General features: G+C 44.0%; 1 protein-coding gene across 7 annotated transcripts in view; it reads right to left on the reverse strand.

The window, feature by feature from the left end:
* Nucleotides 1-7,042, reverse strand: part of cunh8orf89 (chromosome unknown C8orf89 homolog) — a 145,691-nt gene extending 138,649 nt beyond the window's left edge. For 4 of the 7 annotated variants that reach the window (XM_087985966.1, XM_043689182.2, XM_043689183.2 and 1 more), the window contains exon 1: nucleotides 6,642-7,042. In XM_087985966.1, the coding sequence (XP_087842092.1) occupies nucleotides 6,642-6,928 (287 nt within the window). In that variant the 5' untranslated portion in view covers nucleotides 6,929-7,042. The remainder of the gene's footprint in view (nucleotides 1-6,641) is intronic. The other 3 variants (XM_043689184.2, XM_043689181.2, XM_043689180.2) reach the window with 3 other exon arrangements.
* Nucleotides 7,043-18,488: the final 11,446 nt, after the last annotated feature.

Raw genomic sequence — 18,488 nt, forward strand, 5'->3', positions numbered from 1 at the left:
CAGTCTTCCTCAAAAAGTGTTGGATGCACCGAATATTTTTAAGGCAGAGGTAGATAGATTCTTCATGAGCAAGGGTATGAAAGGTTATTGGGAGTAAGCAGGAACATGGAATAATCAGAGCAGCCATGATCTAACTGAATGGCAGAGCAGGCTTGACAGGCCAGTGCCCTACAGTTCCTGCTTATGCATATGGTCTCATATAGTTAAAAAAAATCTTTTCCAATTCCTTGCAAACCTTGCCTAAAAGTCCTGTACTATCTGTTAATGGGAATGGATTTTCCTTGCCTACCTTACTCAAACCTATCATAAACTTGCATCCAATTCTCAATTTTCCCATCAATCTCACACTCGCCAACATCCACTCCACTCGTCATGCAACTTATCCTCAAATTCAAACCTCTCCAAGTGGCTGCTGATTATTTTCTTTGATTGTTTTTAAAGCCTTGCTCACCAATAATGTTAAACTAGTTGGCCCGTAATTGTTAGGACTATTCTCACACCTATTTCTTCAACAAGGGTATTAAATTTGCTATTATCCAATTCTCTAGCACTTTCACTCTATCTAGGAAGATTATGGCTGGCCATTTCACTATCTCCAACCTGGGATGCATGTCATCCAAACCAGACAACTTATCCATTCTAAACATGGTCAAGTTTTCGATAATGCTGTGTCTCAATTTTCACCCATTCACCATTTCCAATATCTCCACTCCTTTAGCAGTCAGGGAGAAAAAGTACTCATTAAATATTCTAGCCTTGCCCTGTGTCTTTAAATTGATCTGAGCCTCTTTGCCACTATAGAAATCCAATCCATCTTTTACTAGCTGTCTACTATATGTCAGATGATTTTTGGGTTCCCTTTTATGTTGACTGTCTATTTCCATCTCTCTTTGTCAGTCTTATTTTCCTCTTCAATTCCTCATATTGCATTTGACCTGACATATGCGATCTCTTTTTACTTTATCACATTCTCTATCCTCATCAAAGGAACATTATCTTTTGTACCTTTTAGCCTTGCTGGAACATACCTAGCTTGTACCTGAAGCATCACTTCCTTAAAAATCACTTCAATTATATTTGATCATGTCAATCTTTGGTTTCATTTTGCCCTGGCTAGCTCTCTTTCAAATTGTCCATCTTACAATTTCAGTAGTCTACTTTAAACTGTTCTATGCTCAACATTACTAGTCTACGATAATATGATCACTTTTATCAAAGTTCTCTCCAATAGTCACTTTGTTCACCTAGCTCCCCAATCTCTTTTCTACATGAGTCCAAATAACTATTCACAGGAACTAAAGTTATATTTAGTTCAGATAAATAAAGATGAATTATAAAGAACAGATTTGATCAAGAACCCATAAATCGTGCAGAGATGTGACAAAATAATCAAATTTTATATTTTTTGTTAGACCAGATGAATAAATGCAGAACATTAGATTCCCTACAGTGTGGGAACAGGCCCTTCGGCCCAACAAGTCCACACCAACCCTCCAAAGAGCAACCCATTCAGACCCATTCCCCTACATTCAGCCCTGACTAATGCACCTAACATTATGGGAAATTTAGCATGGCCAATTCACCTAACCTGCACATCTTTGGACTGTGGGAGGAGACCAGAGCACCCAGAGGAAACCCACACAGACACGGGGAGAATGTGCAAACTCCATACAGACAGTTGCCCAAGGCAGGAATTGAACCTGGGTCCCTGGCGTTGTGAAGCGGCAGTGCTAATCACTGAGCCACCATGCCGCCCCATTATTCAACAAATTCAAAAAAATCCAGAGAATTAAAATGGTAGTCCCTCCAACATCTTCCAGAAACTAAAGGATCATCTCAGGAAAGAACAAGTTTATAACAACACCACTTTAAATTGAATTTCTCTTAGCAAGCTCTGAAAGTTTTGCTTTAATACATGTTGGCTACCTTCCTATCCTATTTCTCCATGTAACTTATCTTCCTTAGCATAGTCATACAAATAGATCATTAGAGACTAAATGTGGTCAATATTTCCAGTTTGAAAATCTTTAAACCTGTTCAATTCTTTGAATTTTTAAAACGTGTTAGTAGCTAGCCAGAAGAAAGTGAGGATTGCAGATGCTGAAGATCAGAGTCGAGAGCGTGGTGCTGGAAAACCACAGCCGGTCAGGCAGCATCCGAGGAGCAGAAGAATCGACATTTCGGGCATAACCCCTCCATCAGGAATCAGGCTTGTGGGTCGGGGCTGACAGATAAATGGGAGGGGGTTGGAGTTGGGGGGAGGTAGCTGGGAAAGTGATAGCTGAATAAAGGTGAAGGAGAAGGTGATAGGTCAGAGGGGGCACTGATGGACAGGTCCAGAGGGCGGGTCCGAGTTGGAGACTTGGGACTGGGATAACGTTGGGGGAGGAGATAGGAGGAGCTGTCGAAATCCACATTTATCCCATGTGGTTGCAGGGTCCCAAGCCGGAATATGAGGCGTGCCTCCTCCAGGCGTTGGTGGTAACGGTTTGGCAGTGGAGGACGCCCAGGACCTGCATGTCCTTGACGGAGTGGGAGAGGGAGTTGAAGTGTTCAGCCACAGGGCGGTGGGGTTGATGGATGCAGGTGTCCCAGAGATGTTCTCTGAAACGATCCCCAAGGCGGCACCCTGTCTTCCCGATGTAAAGGAGACCACACCGGGTGCAACGGATGCTAGCCAGGGTCAAACCTAGCCATGTCCAGAGAGTTAGAAAGTACCTCTGTCCCAGCATTTTAATGTTGGCCAATCTTCTGCAGTACTTCACACATACAATTTACGACAGGTTGAGATCTCATCAATGCCAACATTCCAAATAATGCCATAAGCAACAATTAATGAGCCCTATAATTCAAGTGCTCAAATTAATTAAAACTGAATCATTATGATGGATCTTCAAACCCTAATGTTTCAATGGGCAATGCAAAAGTAGTTTGCAAAAATAAGCAGTTGTTTTATTATCCTTAAAAAAAACTAATGTGTTTTCTCAGAATGCAAACGTATTAAATAATGTTAAGTTTTCAACTTCAACATCCTTTCTACTGAGTTTAACTGATCACAGGTAGAGCACTGCCCTCCTAATTTGGGGAATGAGAAAGTCATTCGGGGTTTCTATTTCTCATATTTATCCTGTTCACGTGTGGATGGGAGAGTAGAGGGGAACCTGACAGGGAATTAAGATAAGAGAAGGCTGTTGTGAAGTCCTGCACAGCAAAATGACCTGTTTCTGGACGTTTTGATTCTGTGTATTAAACATCGGTAGAAGTCGATCAAACAGAATATCAAATAATTTATCAACGTTCACTGTTTGGATCCACACAAAAAGAAACAAAATGACAATTTTGACAGGGCAAATCAGAATTTGGTAACCACCATTCCGCTGGACAAATCACTGTCCTTGGCTTCTGTCAGCGCAATGGTCAGAAAGGTTTGCTTAATCGCACACCTCTTAAAGCACGATTTGGAGATGCCGATGTTGGACTGGGGTGTACAAGGTTAAAAATCACAACACCAGGTTATAGTCCAACAGGTTTAATGGGAAGCACACTAGCTTTCGGAGCGACGCTCCTTCATCAGGTGATAGTGGAGGGCTCAATCCTAACACAGAATTTATAGCAAAAATTTACAGTGTGATGTAACTGAAATTATACATTGAAAAATTGATTGTCTGTTAAGCCTTTCATCTGTTAGAATACAGTGATAGTTTCACTTCTTTCATGTGTAAAAAAGTTGCATTCACGGGTTAGCTGTTAACAATGGTGAGAGCTAGACAATATGTTGAAGGTGTTGGCCCCCTGTGTTCTGTCTATGCCATGATGTTTAGATTGTTATCTCATTTTTTAGATTAGAATCAGAGTTTTACATGAATGCATGCAGTTTTTGAGCAAAGTACAATGTGACCCTGCAAAAACTGCATGCATTTATGTAGAACTCTGTTATCTCACTTTTTAGATTAGAATCAATCTAAGCATCATGGCATAGACAGAGAACACAGGGGTAAAAACAATCACTGCAGATGCTGGAAACCAAATTCTGGATTAGTGGTGCTGGAAGAGCACAGCAGTTCAGGCAGCATCCAAGGAGCAGCGAAATCAACGTTTCGGGCAAAAGCCCTTCATCAGAAATAAAAGCAGAGAGCCTGAAGCGTGGAGAGATAAGCTAGAGGAGGGTGGGGGTGGGGAGAAAGTAGCATAGAGTACAATAGGTGAGTGGGGGAAGGGATGAAGGTGATAGGTCAGGGAGGAGAGGTGGAGTGGATAGGTGGAAAAAGGAGATAGGAGAAAGTGAGATCTGCAGATGCTGGAGATCAAAGTTGAAACTTTATTGCTGGAACAGCACAGCAGGTCAGGCAGCATCCAGGGAACAGGAGATAGGCAGGTAGGACAAGTCATGGGGACAGTGCTGAGCTGGAAGTTTGGAACTAGGGTGGAGGTGGGGGAAAGGGGAAATGAGGAAACTGTTGAAGTCCACATTGATGCCCTGGGGTTGAAGTGTTCCGAGGGGGAAGATGAGGCGTTCTTCCTCCAGACGTCTGGTGGTGAGGGAGCGGTGGTGAGGGAGCGGCGGTGAAGGAGGCCCAGGACCTCCATGTCCTCGGCAGAGTGGGAGGGGGAGTTGAAATGTTGGGCCACGAGGGGGTGTGGTTGATTGGTGCGGGTGTCCCGGAGATGTTCCCTAAAGCGCTCTGTTAGGAGGCGCCCAGTCTCCCCAATGTAGAGGAGACCGCATCGGGAGCAACGGATACAATAAATGATATTAGTGCTGAGCTGGAAGTTTGGAACTAGGGTGGAGGTGGGGGAAAAGGGAAATGAGGAAACTGTTGAAGTCCACATTGATGCCCTGGGATTGAAGTGTTCCGAGGGGGAAGATGAGGCGTTCTTCCTCCAGGCGTCTGGTGGTGAGGGAGCGGTGGTGAGGGAGCGGCAGTGAAGGATGTGCAGGTAAAACTTTGATGGATGTGGAAGGCTCCTTTAGGGCCTTGGATAGAGGTGAGGGAGGAGGTGTGGGCGCAGGTTTTACAGTTCCTGCAGTGGCAGGGGAAGGTGCCAGGATGGGATGGTGGGTTGTAGGGGGGCGTGGACCTGACCAGGTAGTCACGGAGCGATCGGTCTTTGCGGAAGGCGGAAAGGGTGGGAGGGAAATATATCCCTGTGGTGGGGTCTTTTTGGAGGTGGCGGAAATGTCGGCGGAATTTGGTTTATGCGAAGGTTGGTAGGGTGGAAGGTGAGAACCAGGGACGTTCTGTCCTTGTTATTATGCGAAGGTTGGTAGGGTGGAAGGTGAGAACCAGGGACGTTCTGTCCTTGTTATTATGCGAAGGTTGGTAGGGTGGAAGGACAGAACGCTCCTGGTGCTCACCTTCCACCCTACCAACCTTCGCATAAACCAAATCATCCGCCGACATTTCTGCCACCTCCAAAAAGACCCCACCACCAGGGATGTATTTCCCTCCCCACCCCTTTCCACCTTCCGCAAAGACAGATCCCTCCGTTACTACCTGGTCAGGTCCACCCCCCCCTACAACCCACCCTTCCATCCTGGCACCTTCCCCTGCCACCGCAGGAACTGTAAAACCTACACCCACACCTTCTCCCTCACCTCTATCCAAAGGCTCTAAAGGAGCCTTCCACATCCATCAAAGTTTTACCTGCACATCCACTAATATCATTTATTGTATCCGTTGCTCCGGATGCGGTCTCCTCTACATTGAGGAGACGGGGCGCCTCCTAGCAGAGCGCTTTAGGGAACATCTCCGGGACACCTGCACCAATCAACCACACCGCCCCCGTGGCCCAACATTTCAACTCCCCCTCCCACTCTGCCGAGGACATGGAGGTCCTGGGCCTCCTTCACCGCCGCCCCCTCACCACCAGATGCCTGGAGGAAGAATGCCTCATCTTCTGCCTCAGAACACTTCAACCCCAGGGTATCAATGTGGACTTCAACAGTTTCCTCATTTCCCCTTCCCCCACCTCACCCTAGTTCCAAACTTCCATGACGTCCGGACTTGTCCTACCTACCTATCTCCTTTCCCACCTATCCACTCCACCCTCTCCTCCCTGACCTATCACCTTCATCCCCTCCCCCACTCACCTATTGTACTCCATGCTACTCTCTCCCCACCCCCATCCTCCTCTAGCTTATCTCTCCACGCTTCAGGCTCACTGCCTTTATTCCTGATGAAGGGCTTTTGCCCGAAACGTTGATTTCGCTGCTCCTTGGATACTGCCTGAACTGCTGTGCTCTTCCAGCACCACTAATCCAGAATCTGGTTTCCAGTATCTGCAGTCATTGTTTTTACCTTCAACATATTGTCTAGCTATCATTGTTAACAGCTAACCCGAGAATGCAAGTTTTTTTAAAAAAAGTTTTGTGATTTACACATGAAAGTGAAACTATCACGGTATTCTAACAGATGAAAGGCTTAACAGACAATCAATTTTTCAATGTATAATTTCAGTTACATCACACTGTAAATTTTTGCTATAGATTCTGTGTTAGGATTAAGCCCTCCACTGTCACCTGATGAAGGAGCGTCGCTCCGAAAGCTAGTGCTTCCAATTAAACCTGTTGGACTATAACCTGGTGTTGTGTGATTTTTAACTCTTAAAGCACAGAAGACTTGCAATCTCTGCGTACTTACTCTCGCAACTCTTCCACTTCGTACATATCGTCTCGTTCTTGGGTAGTCTTGTCGCTGTCCCGGAATGGCTTGGCTTTGGGTCTAGTTGGAGACTGAAGTCCAGCTTCAGGACTCAAGTTTGAGCCCAGGCCAGTCTGCACGGGGGAGAGGGCCGGCGCCAGGTCGCCAACTTTAAACACACGTCGGGGCGGAACCATCGGTCCACGTCGCCAACCCTCTGAAATCCCTTCCGGGAGCTGGTAGTCGTCGTCCTCTTCATCATCGTCGTCCGCATCCAACCACGACATTTAGCGTCCTCATTTATATTAAAAGATCAATACACAGATTAATGGAGCAAAGGCACCGAACGCACTCGCTAGCGCTCAGCGCTTCCATTGTTGTGAGCGAGGCGGGCCGTTACCTCGCCCCGCCTCCCGCGCGCACCTTTCCATAACCGCCATTGTGCCCCGCGCAGTCTCCTAGCAACGGGCAAACAGGTGTTCCATCCAGCATCGAACACAGGCCTTCCTTCGACCACAGTCGACAGGCGGGAGGCTGGAAGAACACAGCAAGCTAGGCAGCATCAGGCGGTGGAGAAGTCGATGTTTCAGGTGCAGGAATTGGTTTGCTCCTGTGTAACTTTAAAATAAAATTGCCCGCTTTTGGCAGGCAGCAATAAGCTTATAACCTTATGGGAGACTGTTAGGGCAACGATAGAATAGTTCAGTTTAAAGTTAAAGTCAGAAGGATTGTTAGAAATAGGGAAAAGTGTTGTTTTTGCAGATATAAAAAAAAGCATACAGCAAGAGAACTATTAACTCTGCAGGTATTTAGGGAAGAGTATCTCTACTTTTCAATATATAATTGTGGTTAATTAAATACTAACTTTGGTGTGTAATTATTATAGCAAATAAGTTCTTTTTAAAAGTTATGTTTTCAGCAAAAAGCTGAGATAACCGAAATGCTTGGGCTATACAAAATGATACAAGTTAATGAAATGTCCGAGGATGGAATGTACCTGCAGAATTGATACAAAATGTTAAATCAGATCTTGATGTACTGTCGGCAAAATAATGTGTGTGTCAGCACTTACAGAGAGGAAGGTTGCCAACCTGGCGAAGGGGGCAATGGGCGTGGATCTCCCAGACCATACAGAACCTCATCACCTCAGCAGTGGAGCATAGATGGGCAGAGCAAAATACTAAGAGAGATTGGGTAATGCAGGAGTCGGGAGAGGTGACCTCACACAGCTCAAAAGGATAACTGTGTAGTAGTTTGAATAATCATCACTTCAATTGCTGTCTGCAATTGGGGTCCTTTCTTGCAAGATCGTAGAATAAATTCTTGTTTCCAGCTTTGGTGGTCTCGTCTAAATTTTATTGAATTTTGTTTCTAACAGATTTGGGTGCTCGTCCTGGGATCCCAAGCTCCAGTCGCTCTGCAATTGTTGGGAAAACGGAGAAGGTGCACCTCGCTGATTTCGGCAGTCTTTAGTTTCCCTCTTTGCCGCGGCGACTCGGGCGAGCGAGATCCGGACTGAGACACCCTGGAAACAAGACGGGTTGAGACGCGGCGGGTTCAGTCGGGAACTCTTGTGCACAGGATCCGGGTAAGAGAAAGGTCTTAAATAAGTATTATCCGTGCAACCGGGGTAGGCCACAGTATTTGCTGCCATCACCGCAGGGCAGAGCGCGCTGACACGACCCGGGTAAGAAAAAGGTCTTAAATAAGTATTGTCCGGGCGACCGGGGCAAGCAACGGTTGTTGCTGCCATTGCTGTGGGCTGGCGTGCGGTGGGTTTGGTCAGGTAACTTTTGTGTACAGAAGACCCGGTGTTGTTTTTTGCAATCTTATTTTCTGCCTCTTTTCACCCTATGGTGTCGAGGTTCACAATTTAGTCATTTCTGTCCTTCTAAGTTTGTCTTTTTTCAAACTCTAGGAGTAATCTGTTACTCTCTCTTTCTTGCGCTTGTGCTATTGTCATGACCATTATTGGTTGTGGTCCTCCCAAAGACATTACCAGCTTAGTCATTATCCATTTTAACATATTAAACCCTATCAGTAAACCTACAATTATTAGTAGCACATAAATGTCTAAATTCACTAACCATTTTCCCCACCCGGTCAATCTCCAGTTACCCCATTCCCATCCCCATCCTTCATCTTTTCAGAGTTCATCTCCAATTTGTCTTATATTGTTTATCTTTTTCTTTATTATTTCCACCTTATCTTTCACTATGGAAGAGGTGTCTGGGACGAAGGTGCAGCATTCTTTACCAATCAGAGCACAAGTTCCCCCTTTTTCGGCCAAAAGATAGTCTAAAGCCATTTGATTTTGTAAAGCTGTTAGTCTCGTGGCAATCATTTCAGTAGTTATGGCCGATATTTGGGATTGAGTTTCCCCCATTGCGCTGGCGGTACTATTAATTAAATTTTAAAGGGCGGCCGCCAGTTTCAGTATTTCCACCCCTGCCCTTGTAGTGCCGTAGTTTGGGAGCAGTGTCCACAGTAGACAGTCTTCATCAGAGACCTCTCGGGTCTAACGTCTTATCCCCCCCTCCTTTCCCAGGTTGGGCTTATGCTTTTCTATTCTGAGGTGAGGGACTATATAAGCGAGGTAACAGCAGCCACTCCAACCTTTCTGGTTTTGAGGAAGTGTTTATCACACGAACATATTTTTCCCCGGGAATAAATGGATAGGCCTTCAGACCGCATACCCAATATGTTCCGTTTAATTTTTGGGGAGTGGTCATGGCAGTGGCTTGACTGTTGTGTACACAAGATGATTTTCCTAGTTGGAAAGGCGCAGCATCATTCTGATTACAGAAACAGGTGGTAGTTACTGCTCCTTTCGGTGGGGAAATTGTAAGACTATCAATAGCACCCTGATTTTTCGGAGCTGGCCTTGGGAACCATCCCATAAAGATTTATTTGCTTCCTTCAAATCTCCACTTCGTATTATTTGAACCCACATCAAATTGTTGTACATCGTATACTTCTTTTTTAGTGAACGGTATTACCGAGGTGGGGATTCCAGATTCGCCATGGTGTGGGACCTCTGTACAGACCCAACAATCGGCAAGTCCCTTTTGTTCAGCATAATTTTGGCATAGTGAAGTAAAGTAAAGTAATTTTTCCCATCTCCTTGAATAGTTAGTACTACTAATGTTACAATACTATACTAATACCCGCCCATCTCTAACCCCTGTCTACCGTCCTGCCTATCTGTCTTAATATTTTAGGTGCCAGGGAGAGGTGAGTCCACACAGCCCTTACAATCAATAACAATATATATATCAGCAAATGTTAAAAGAGTCTTTTGTCTCAGTTCATTCTTTCTTTCTCAGCTTAACTTTCAGAGGGTTGTCTGTAGGATGAGCGTGCCACTCCGCCAATGGGGCGTTCAAAGGACCTTTAACGTGAGTGTGATGACTCCACCCTTTCTCAGCAGTCTGAATAGCTGTTTCACTAGTTAGGAATGGTCCCTCCCAGCTCGGGTGCAGTTTGGTATCTTTCCAGGTCTTGATCAGGACCCAATCACCCGGTTGTATTCGATGTACTGCCATCTCGAGTGGCGGTGTCTGTACCAACAGGCCTTTATTCCTAAGAATAGACAAAGAAGAGCCGAGCTCACAACATAGTTGTTTAAAAACTTATCATTGAACTCTGACCAGCCGTTAGGCAGTCTTTCAGCCTCGATAATGCTTCCCTCTATCCCGTCTACTACAGTATATTCATTGTGCTTTTTACCCTCAATCATCCGGGAGGATCCGTCGATAAACAACTGAGCTCTCGCATGCAACGGTACGTCTCTTAAGTTCATTCGCACTTTAGTCTGATATTCAGTAATATCAAGGCAGTCATGTTCTGGATTGCCAGGGGCCAACCCCCTCTCTCCGCCACAGAAATGCAGCTGGATTCAAGCAACTGTCTGTGACTAACACAAGGTCATTCTGTTCTATTAAGATTGTCTCATATTTCAAGATCCTAGAGTCTGTGAGCCATTGTCCTGCATTCTGATTTAAGAATTCTTTGCCTTTTACTCCAGAAACCTTGAGACCTTGGTTAGTTAATTTAACACTGCTAGGTCTAAAGCTTAGGGATGATCGTGCTGCTCCCGTATGTTTCCTCTCCTTCAGGTCCCACCTTTAAATTTATCAAGGGTTCCCAGTGGGTCTCAGGAGGAGGGAACCCCTGACTCCCCTAATCTTCATCAAAAATCATCAATGATACCCCTTCTCTTTGTCGTCCTAACCTTGGACATTGTCTTTTAAAATGTCCTGGTTTTCTGCAGTAATAACATCCTGCCAGTTGCTTCCTTCCCGTACCATCTGCTCTCTGTCTCTCTTGTCCTCCTCTGTTCTCTGATTCTAACTTTCTCGTTGTAATTTCTTCAACTGCTGCAACCATTATTTTAGCTTTTTGTTTTTGTTTCTCCACTTCCCTTTTCACACACACTTTCTGTGCCTCATATAACAGATCTTCTATCTGTTTTTCACTCCAGCCTTCTAATTTCTTTTGTATGTCTGGCCATGATTTAGTCACAAATTGGACCTTTAAAAGTCCTTGTGCTACCGGATCGTTGGGATTCATTCCCGAATATTTTCTAGTGGCTTCTTTTAATCTCTGTAAAAAGGCTGACAGGGCTTCCTCCTTTTCCTGTCTTACTTCAAAAAAATTCTGAGATTTAGGTGCTGCTTCTTTAATACCCAAAATGACCATTTCTCGAAAGTCCCTCGTTTTTCCTCTGTCGTGTTCATCCATACCCTTCCAACGTGGGTCCACATTGGGGAATTTGTTTTTGGCTAGTATCACTCCCTCACCCACAGGATGTCTTTTTTATTCCCTCTGAGCAGCCCGTTTCTTCTCCTGACCGTACCTAATGTGGGGTGCTGACTACTAAGGCCCCCCTAAAAGTAAGTTTCCGACTCTCCTCTACCAATAAGGCTATTGCTACCACTGCCTGCACACACTCTGGCCAGTAATGTAGCTTCCATCCTTTAATTAAACAATGAATTAATGCAGTCATGTTTTAAATTAACCATGAATCAATATGACAGGTCACTGAGAATGTGTGAAGGAATCCTGCCAATTAATATTGATTCAGGCTAACAGAATTGAATTATTATAAATATTAATTATTAATTATATTATAATTCAGGATGGAAACACAAGTGATTAAAACATTTTAAAAACTGTAATCGCACAGTTCTGTTTGTTTACCAGTCACTTGTGACTTCTCATTCTGTTTCTGTAATTGTTTTGCTCGAGCACATTCATTTTTAAGAACCTCAACAGATTCCATAGCACCTTTTGCAGTTAATTAAATCCCCATTTGGTGGCAATATCTCGTCATGAACACAAAACTGATTCTTCATGCCTCTCATCACAAAACTGTCGCCATAATCCAATTAACTTTTTTTTCGTTCCCACTCCCTTGGGCTTAAAATTTAAGGATGACCTTGCTACCCCCGTATCGACTAGGAAAACTACGTCCTCTTTGTAAGGTCCCACCTTTAAATTTATCAAGTGTTCCTGGTGGGTTCCCGGGGGCAGGAACTGCTGACACCCCTATTTTTCATCAAGGTTCATAAACGGCACTGCCTTTACTTCCTTTTTCGGATCTGGACACTTTCTCTTAAAGTGACCTGTCTTTCCACAGTAATAACATCCCGCCTGTGGGGATTTAAACTTTGATCCTTGTTCCTGTCTACCAGACCCCTTAACAATTTCTCCTCGATCCTTTCTCCTCACTTTATTTTCAACATGCTGCCCGCCACCATTCCGGTTTCCTTAACCTTTTAGTTTTGTCCTTTTCTTTATTACTTCATTAACCGTGGCTTATCATTATTTTTGCCTTCTGTTTCTGCTTCTCATGTTACGTTGCCAGATCAATTGCTGAGCCGATTTAACCAACTGAACAGCTTTAGGGCAACCTCATGGCCATTCCTCATCACCCAATGTTTTGTTTAGACCTTGATTCTTTTAATATTTCCTGCTCCCTGTAATCTCAAATACAATTTATCAACTTATGCTTGCTTTTCTTTAAAGCCTGTTCCTAACTATACATTTTGGAATCTTACTTGTAAATATATATTTATATATTATAAATTCATTTATTCAGTGTTTAATATTCAAAACGCAAAATGCACACAGTTCCCAACTCTGAAACCCACCACAATCACCTGGTCCCAGTCCGCTGATTCAAATCCAAAACTAGTCCTCCCAAGTAGTCCTGACCAGTCATTGCTCAATTACAATGCTATAAGTCGTGAAATAACCAGAGCTGCCTTAAAAGGATTTGTCTATTCAAGTTAAAACTTCCACTGTCCTCCATAAATTGCTTTTATGTAAGGATAAAAGAGATTAGTTAGAAACTGATAGTAAGGCAGTCATGACCTGTAAAAAGAACATTTTATTTCATAATCTTGCAAAATCCTTAACCTTAAAAGAAATCATGTTAAAATTTCCATAATAGAAATCAGATTCAAAACAGTCCAGGATCTCAAGCTCCAGGGAACATTCAATCACCAACAAACAAATTTGCATTCACACTGAATCACAAAGGGTTAAACTTTCTACTAGCTGTACAGCTCTTTCCTCTCTCTCTCGTGCGCACAGACACAGACACAGACACCAGGTCTCACAGACACTTTGATTTTCCCGCAACGACTCCTTTAGCTTTTGAATATTTTTCTGGGCATCTGGCCATAAGTTAGTTACGAAGTGCACCCTCAGTAGCCCTTCAGCTACTAGCCCTTCTGACACGAAGCATAATCTGATTCCTCCTGACTGTAAGGCTGTTTTTCATTGACATTTTATCATTTGTTTTTTATCCTTTCCTCACGTCCGAGGATTGTACTTCCAATCTCTTAACATTTTTCCTAAAGGACTGTCCATTGGGATGTGGTCCTCGGACGTCCCTCTCATGTCCCCTTCTAAACTTAAATCACTATTTTTATTCCCCATTTCTATGATCGACTATTTCATTATGTAATTTAGTTAGCCTTCCTGAGGTCTGGTGTCACCTTCTTCCACACCCACTTCAGAGTCCTGACCTTCGCGTGCGGGATTTCCCCTCTTAACAACCGGTCTAAGGCTGGGTGATCGAATCAGGTAAACACCTTACTCATCAGATTAATCTTAGCCAATTAACCACTTTAAAAGTTGCTAATTACCTGTACTTCTTGTACATCCCTGACCACCAAGGCAATATTTAAAGGTCCCTTTTCTTACCTTGGTCTGTGCACAAGAGTTACCTGGTTGAATTCGCGCGCCGTTATCCCGCGGCAATACCCCGGATATATCCACCTTGCAACTGTGACAACTGCTACCTACCCTGGTTGATCGGGTTCGCCTAACCCGGTCGCCCAGAACCCCGGTTCCCCGAATATATCCAACTGGCACCGGATACGTGGACACATCCACCTGGCAGCAAATACTGTTGCCGGTCTCCCGGATGTATCCACCTGGCAGCAACTACCGCTACCAACCCCGGTCGCCAGTTACTCGGATATATCCAACTGGCAGCAACTACCGCTACCTACCCCGGTTGCCCAGATATGTGGACACATCCGCCTGGCAGCAAATACCGCTGCCGGTGTCCTGGATGTATCTACCTGGCAGCAAGTACCACTACCAAACCTGGTCAACCAGAACCCCGGTTCCCCAGATATATCCAACTGGCAGCAACTACTGCTGCCAGCCACCCGGATACATCCACCTGGCAAAAATATCAACGGCTACCCACCATGGCTGACTGGATTAGCCTATTCCAGTCACCAGCACCCCGGTTCCCCGGATATATCCGAATAGCAGCAAATACCGCTGCCTAACCCGGTCGCCCGGATAAATCTTTTAAGACCTTTCTTACCCGGGTCTTGTGCACACAAGAGTCACCCGACTGAACCCGACGCGTCTGCCCGTCTTGTTTCAGGGTCTCCCAGTCTGGATCACGATCGCCCAAAGCCGCCTCGGCAACAAGGGGAAACTAGAGATCGCCGAACTCAATGAGGTGCACCTTCTCCGTTTCTCCAAGAATGCCAAGCGGCTGCAGCTTGGGATCCCGGAACGAGCACCCAAATCTGTTAGAAACAAAATTCAATAAAATTTAGACGAGACCACCAAAACTGGAAACAAGACAATTTATTACGAACTTGCAAGTAAGGCCTTCAATTGCATAAGCAAATGAACAAATTAGAACTTAGGTTAGTGTACAGATATACCCTTTGAGCTGAGTGAGGTCATCTCTCCAGACTCCTAATTACCCAATCTCTCTTACTGTGCCAGACCACTGCCCAGCTGTGCTCCACCCTTATTACTTCCCCCTTCCCCAGATTGGCAACCTTCCTTTCTGTAAGTGCTGACACATACATTTATTTTGTCGACAGTACATCTAGATCTGGTTTAACATTTTGTATCAATTCTGCTGGTACATTCCATCCTCGGACATTTCATTAACTTGTATCATTTTGTATAGCCCAAGCATTTCGGTTATCTCAGCTTTTTGCTGAAAGCATAAATTTTACAAAAAGAACTTTTTGTTATAGTAATTACACACCAAAGTTAGTATTTAATTAACCACAATTATATACTGAAAAGTCCCTAAATACCTGCAGGGTTAATAGTTCTCTTGCTGTACCCCTTTTCTGTATGCTTTTTCTATATCTGCAAAAACAACATTTTACCCCATTTCTAACACTAGATAAGATATATATCTGTATATCTCCAGGCGACCGGGGCAAGCAACGGTTGTTGCTGCCATTGTCGTGGGACAGGGCACGCTGACACGCGGCGGCTTAGTCAGGTCAACTCTTGTGTATACAAGACCCGGGTATCCAGTCAGCCAGGATAGGTAGCGATAGTTGTCTGGGTAAGCAACGGGGTGGTTGCTGCCAGGTATTGCCACGGGACAGGGCGCATTCGATCAGATAACTCTAGTGCACAGACCAAGGTATGAAAATGGACCTTTAAGTATTGCCTTGGTGGTCGGGCACGTACGAGAAGTACAGGGAATTGGCAACACATAAATTAAGGTATTAGCTAAATTAATCTGATGAGTGAGGTGTCTACCTGATTCGACCACCCAGCCTTAGACCGGTTGTTAAAAGCTGTATGCATTTTACATTTTAAAAATATTAAACACTGAATAAATGAATTTAAAATATATAAATAAATATATATATTATTCCTAAATGCATATTTAGGAACAGGCTTTAAAGTTAGACAAGCATAAATTGATAAATTATATTCGAGATTACAGGGAGCAAGAAATATTGCAATATTTCTTTAAAAATCAAGGTCTAAACAAAACATTGGCTAATAAAGAAAAGGACAAAACTAAAAAGAGAAGGAAACCGGAATGGTGGTGGGCAGCATGTTGAAAATAAAGGGAGGAGATGTTAAGGGGTCTGGTAGACAGGAACAAGGATCAAAGTGGAAATCCCCACAGGCGGGATGTTATTACTGTGGAAAGACAGGTCACTTTAAGAGAAAGTGTCCTGATCCGAAAAAGGAAGTAAAGGCAGTGCCGTTTATGAACCTTGATGAAAAATAGGGGTGTCAGGAGTTCCTGCCCCCGGGAACCCACCGGGAACACTTGATAAATTTAAAGGTGGGACCTTACAAAGAGGACGTAGTTTTCCTAGTCAATACGGGGGCAGCAAGGTCATCCTTAAAGTTTAAGCCAAAGGGAGTGGGAACGAAAAAGTTAATTGGATTATGGCGACAGTTTTGTGATGAGAGGCATGAAGAATCAGTTTTGCGCTCATGACGAGATATTGCCACCAAATTGGGGATTGAATTAACTGCAAATGGTGCTATGCAATCTGTTGAGGTTCTTAAAAATGAATGTGCTTGAGCAAAAACAATTACAGAAACAGAGTGAGAAGTCGCAAGTGACTGGTAAACAAACAGAACTGCGCAATAAATCAATTGTTAGCCTGAATCAATATTAATTGGCAGGATTCCTTCACACATTCTCAGTGACCTGTCATATTGATTCATGGTTAATTTAAAACATGAACTGCATTAATTCATTGTTAATTAAAGAACGGAAAGATACATTGCTGACCAGAGTGTGTGCAGGCAGTGGCAGCAACAGTCTTATTGGTAGAGTCGGAAACTTACTTTTGAGGGAGCCTTAATAGTCAGCACCCCACATCAGGTACGGACCATACTAAATCAGAAAGCAGGATAATGGCTCACAGACTCTCGGATCTTGAAATATGAGACAATCTTAATAGAACAGGATGACCTTGTGTTAGTTACAGTCAGTTGCTTGAATCCAGCTGCATTTCTGTGGCGGAGAGAGAGGGGTGGCCCTTGGCAATCCAGAACATGACTGCCTTGATATTAAACCAAAAGGCGGGGAGATGGTTGACAAGGCCATCCTGATGGAAGAAGGTGTTAGCAACAGACACCTGTCTAAACCCAGCTACCTTTTTATGGAAGGGAGAACCTCTAGACAAACGAGAATTAGAACATGACTGTTTAGATATCAGAAAGTATCAAACCAAAATTAGACAAGACCTGAGAGATCTACCTTTACATGACTGGGATGGATTGTTTATAGATGGATCATTGAGAGTAGTGGAAGGAAAAACACACAATGGATATGCAGTAGTGGACGGTAACAAAAACCAAACAGTGGAGGCAGACTGGCTGACAAACACATGGTCAGCCCAGACCTGTGAATTGTACGCATTAAATCAAGCTTTAAAACACTTAGAGAATCGGGATGGGACAATTTACACTGATTCTAAGTATGTATAAAATAATAAGGGAAGGGCTCAAAGGAGGAAGGAACCCAGGAGTGAGACCCTTCCAAAGTATACAGATGGATTACACCGAACTACCCCCAATGGGAAAACAGAAGTACCTGTTGGTCTTAGTAGACCACTTAACCAGGTGGGTGGAAGCTTTCCCAATGTCATTAGCCACCTCAAAAGGAGTGGTGAAAACCCTCCTTGAACATATCATCCCACGATATGGAATAGTGGAAAGTATAGATTCAGACCAAGGTAGCTATTTTACTTCCAAGATCTTACAAGAAGTAATCGCAAGAATTCCACACCCCTTTGGCACCCACCCTCCTCTGGGCAGGTGGAACGAATGAATCAAATCTTAAAGTTAAGCAATTATCTAAGCTAGTCCTAGAGACTCGATTACCATGGACAAAATGTTTAACCTATCGCATTGCTATGCATTAGGACTGTTCCTAGACATGATATAGGCCTCTCTCCTTATAAGATGATGTTTGGATTATCTTTTTTTGGGTGGAAGAGGGGAATTACCAACTGTAGAGTTCAATGATAAGTTTTTAAAGAACTATATTGTGGTGCTCGGCTCTTCTTTGTCTGTCCTTAAGAAGAAGGGTCTGTTGACCCAGATACCTCCACTTGAGTTCGACAACCGGGTGATTGGGTCCTGATCAAGACCTGGAAAGATACCAAACTCCACCCGAGCTGGGAGGGACCATTCCTACCCTCCTGACTACTGAGACAGCTATCCGGACTGCTGAGAAAGGGTGGAGTCATCACACTCGCATCAAAGGTCCTGTAAACACCCCTTTGGCGGAGTGGCACGCTCATCCTACAGCCAACCCTTTGAAAGTTAAGCTGAGAAAGACGGAATGAACTAAGATAAAAGACTCTTTTAATGTTTGATGATATATATTGTATTGATTGTAAGGGTTGCGTGGACTCACCGCTCCCTGGTGCTTAAAAGATTAAGATAGGGTGATAGGCAGGGTTCAGAGATGGGTGGGTACTAGTATAGTATTATGACATTAGTAGTACTAACTGTTCAAGGAAGTGGGAAAAATCACTTCACTACACTATGCCAAAATTATGCCAAATAAGAGGGACT

Source organism: Chiloscyllium plagiosum, unplaced genomic scaffold (genome assembly GCF_037043375.1).
Source record: "Chiloscyllium plagiosum isolate Xiang-an unplaced genomic scaffold, Cpla_swu_hap1 HiC_scaffold_4, whole genome shotgun sequence".
NCBI lineage: Eukaryota > Metazoa > Chordata > Chondrichthyes > Orectolobiformes > Hemiscylliidae > Chiloscyllium > Chiloscyllium plagiosum.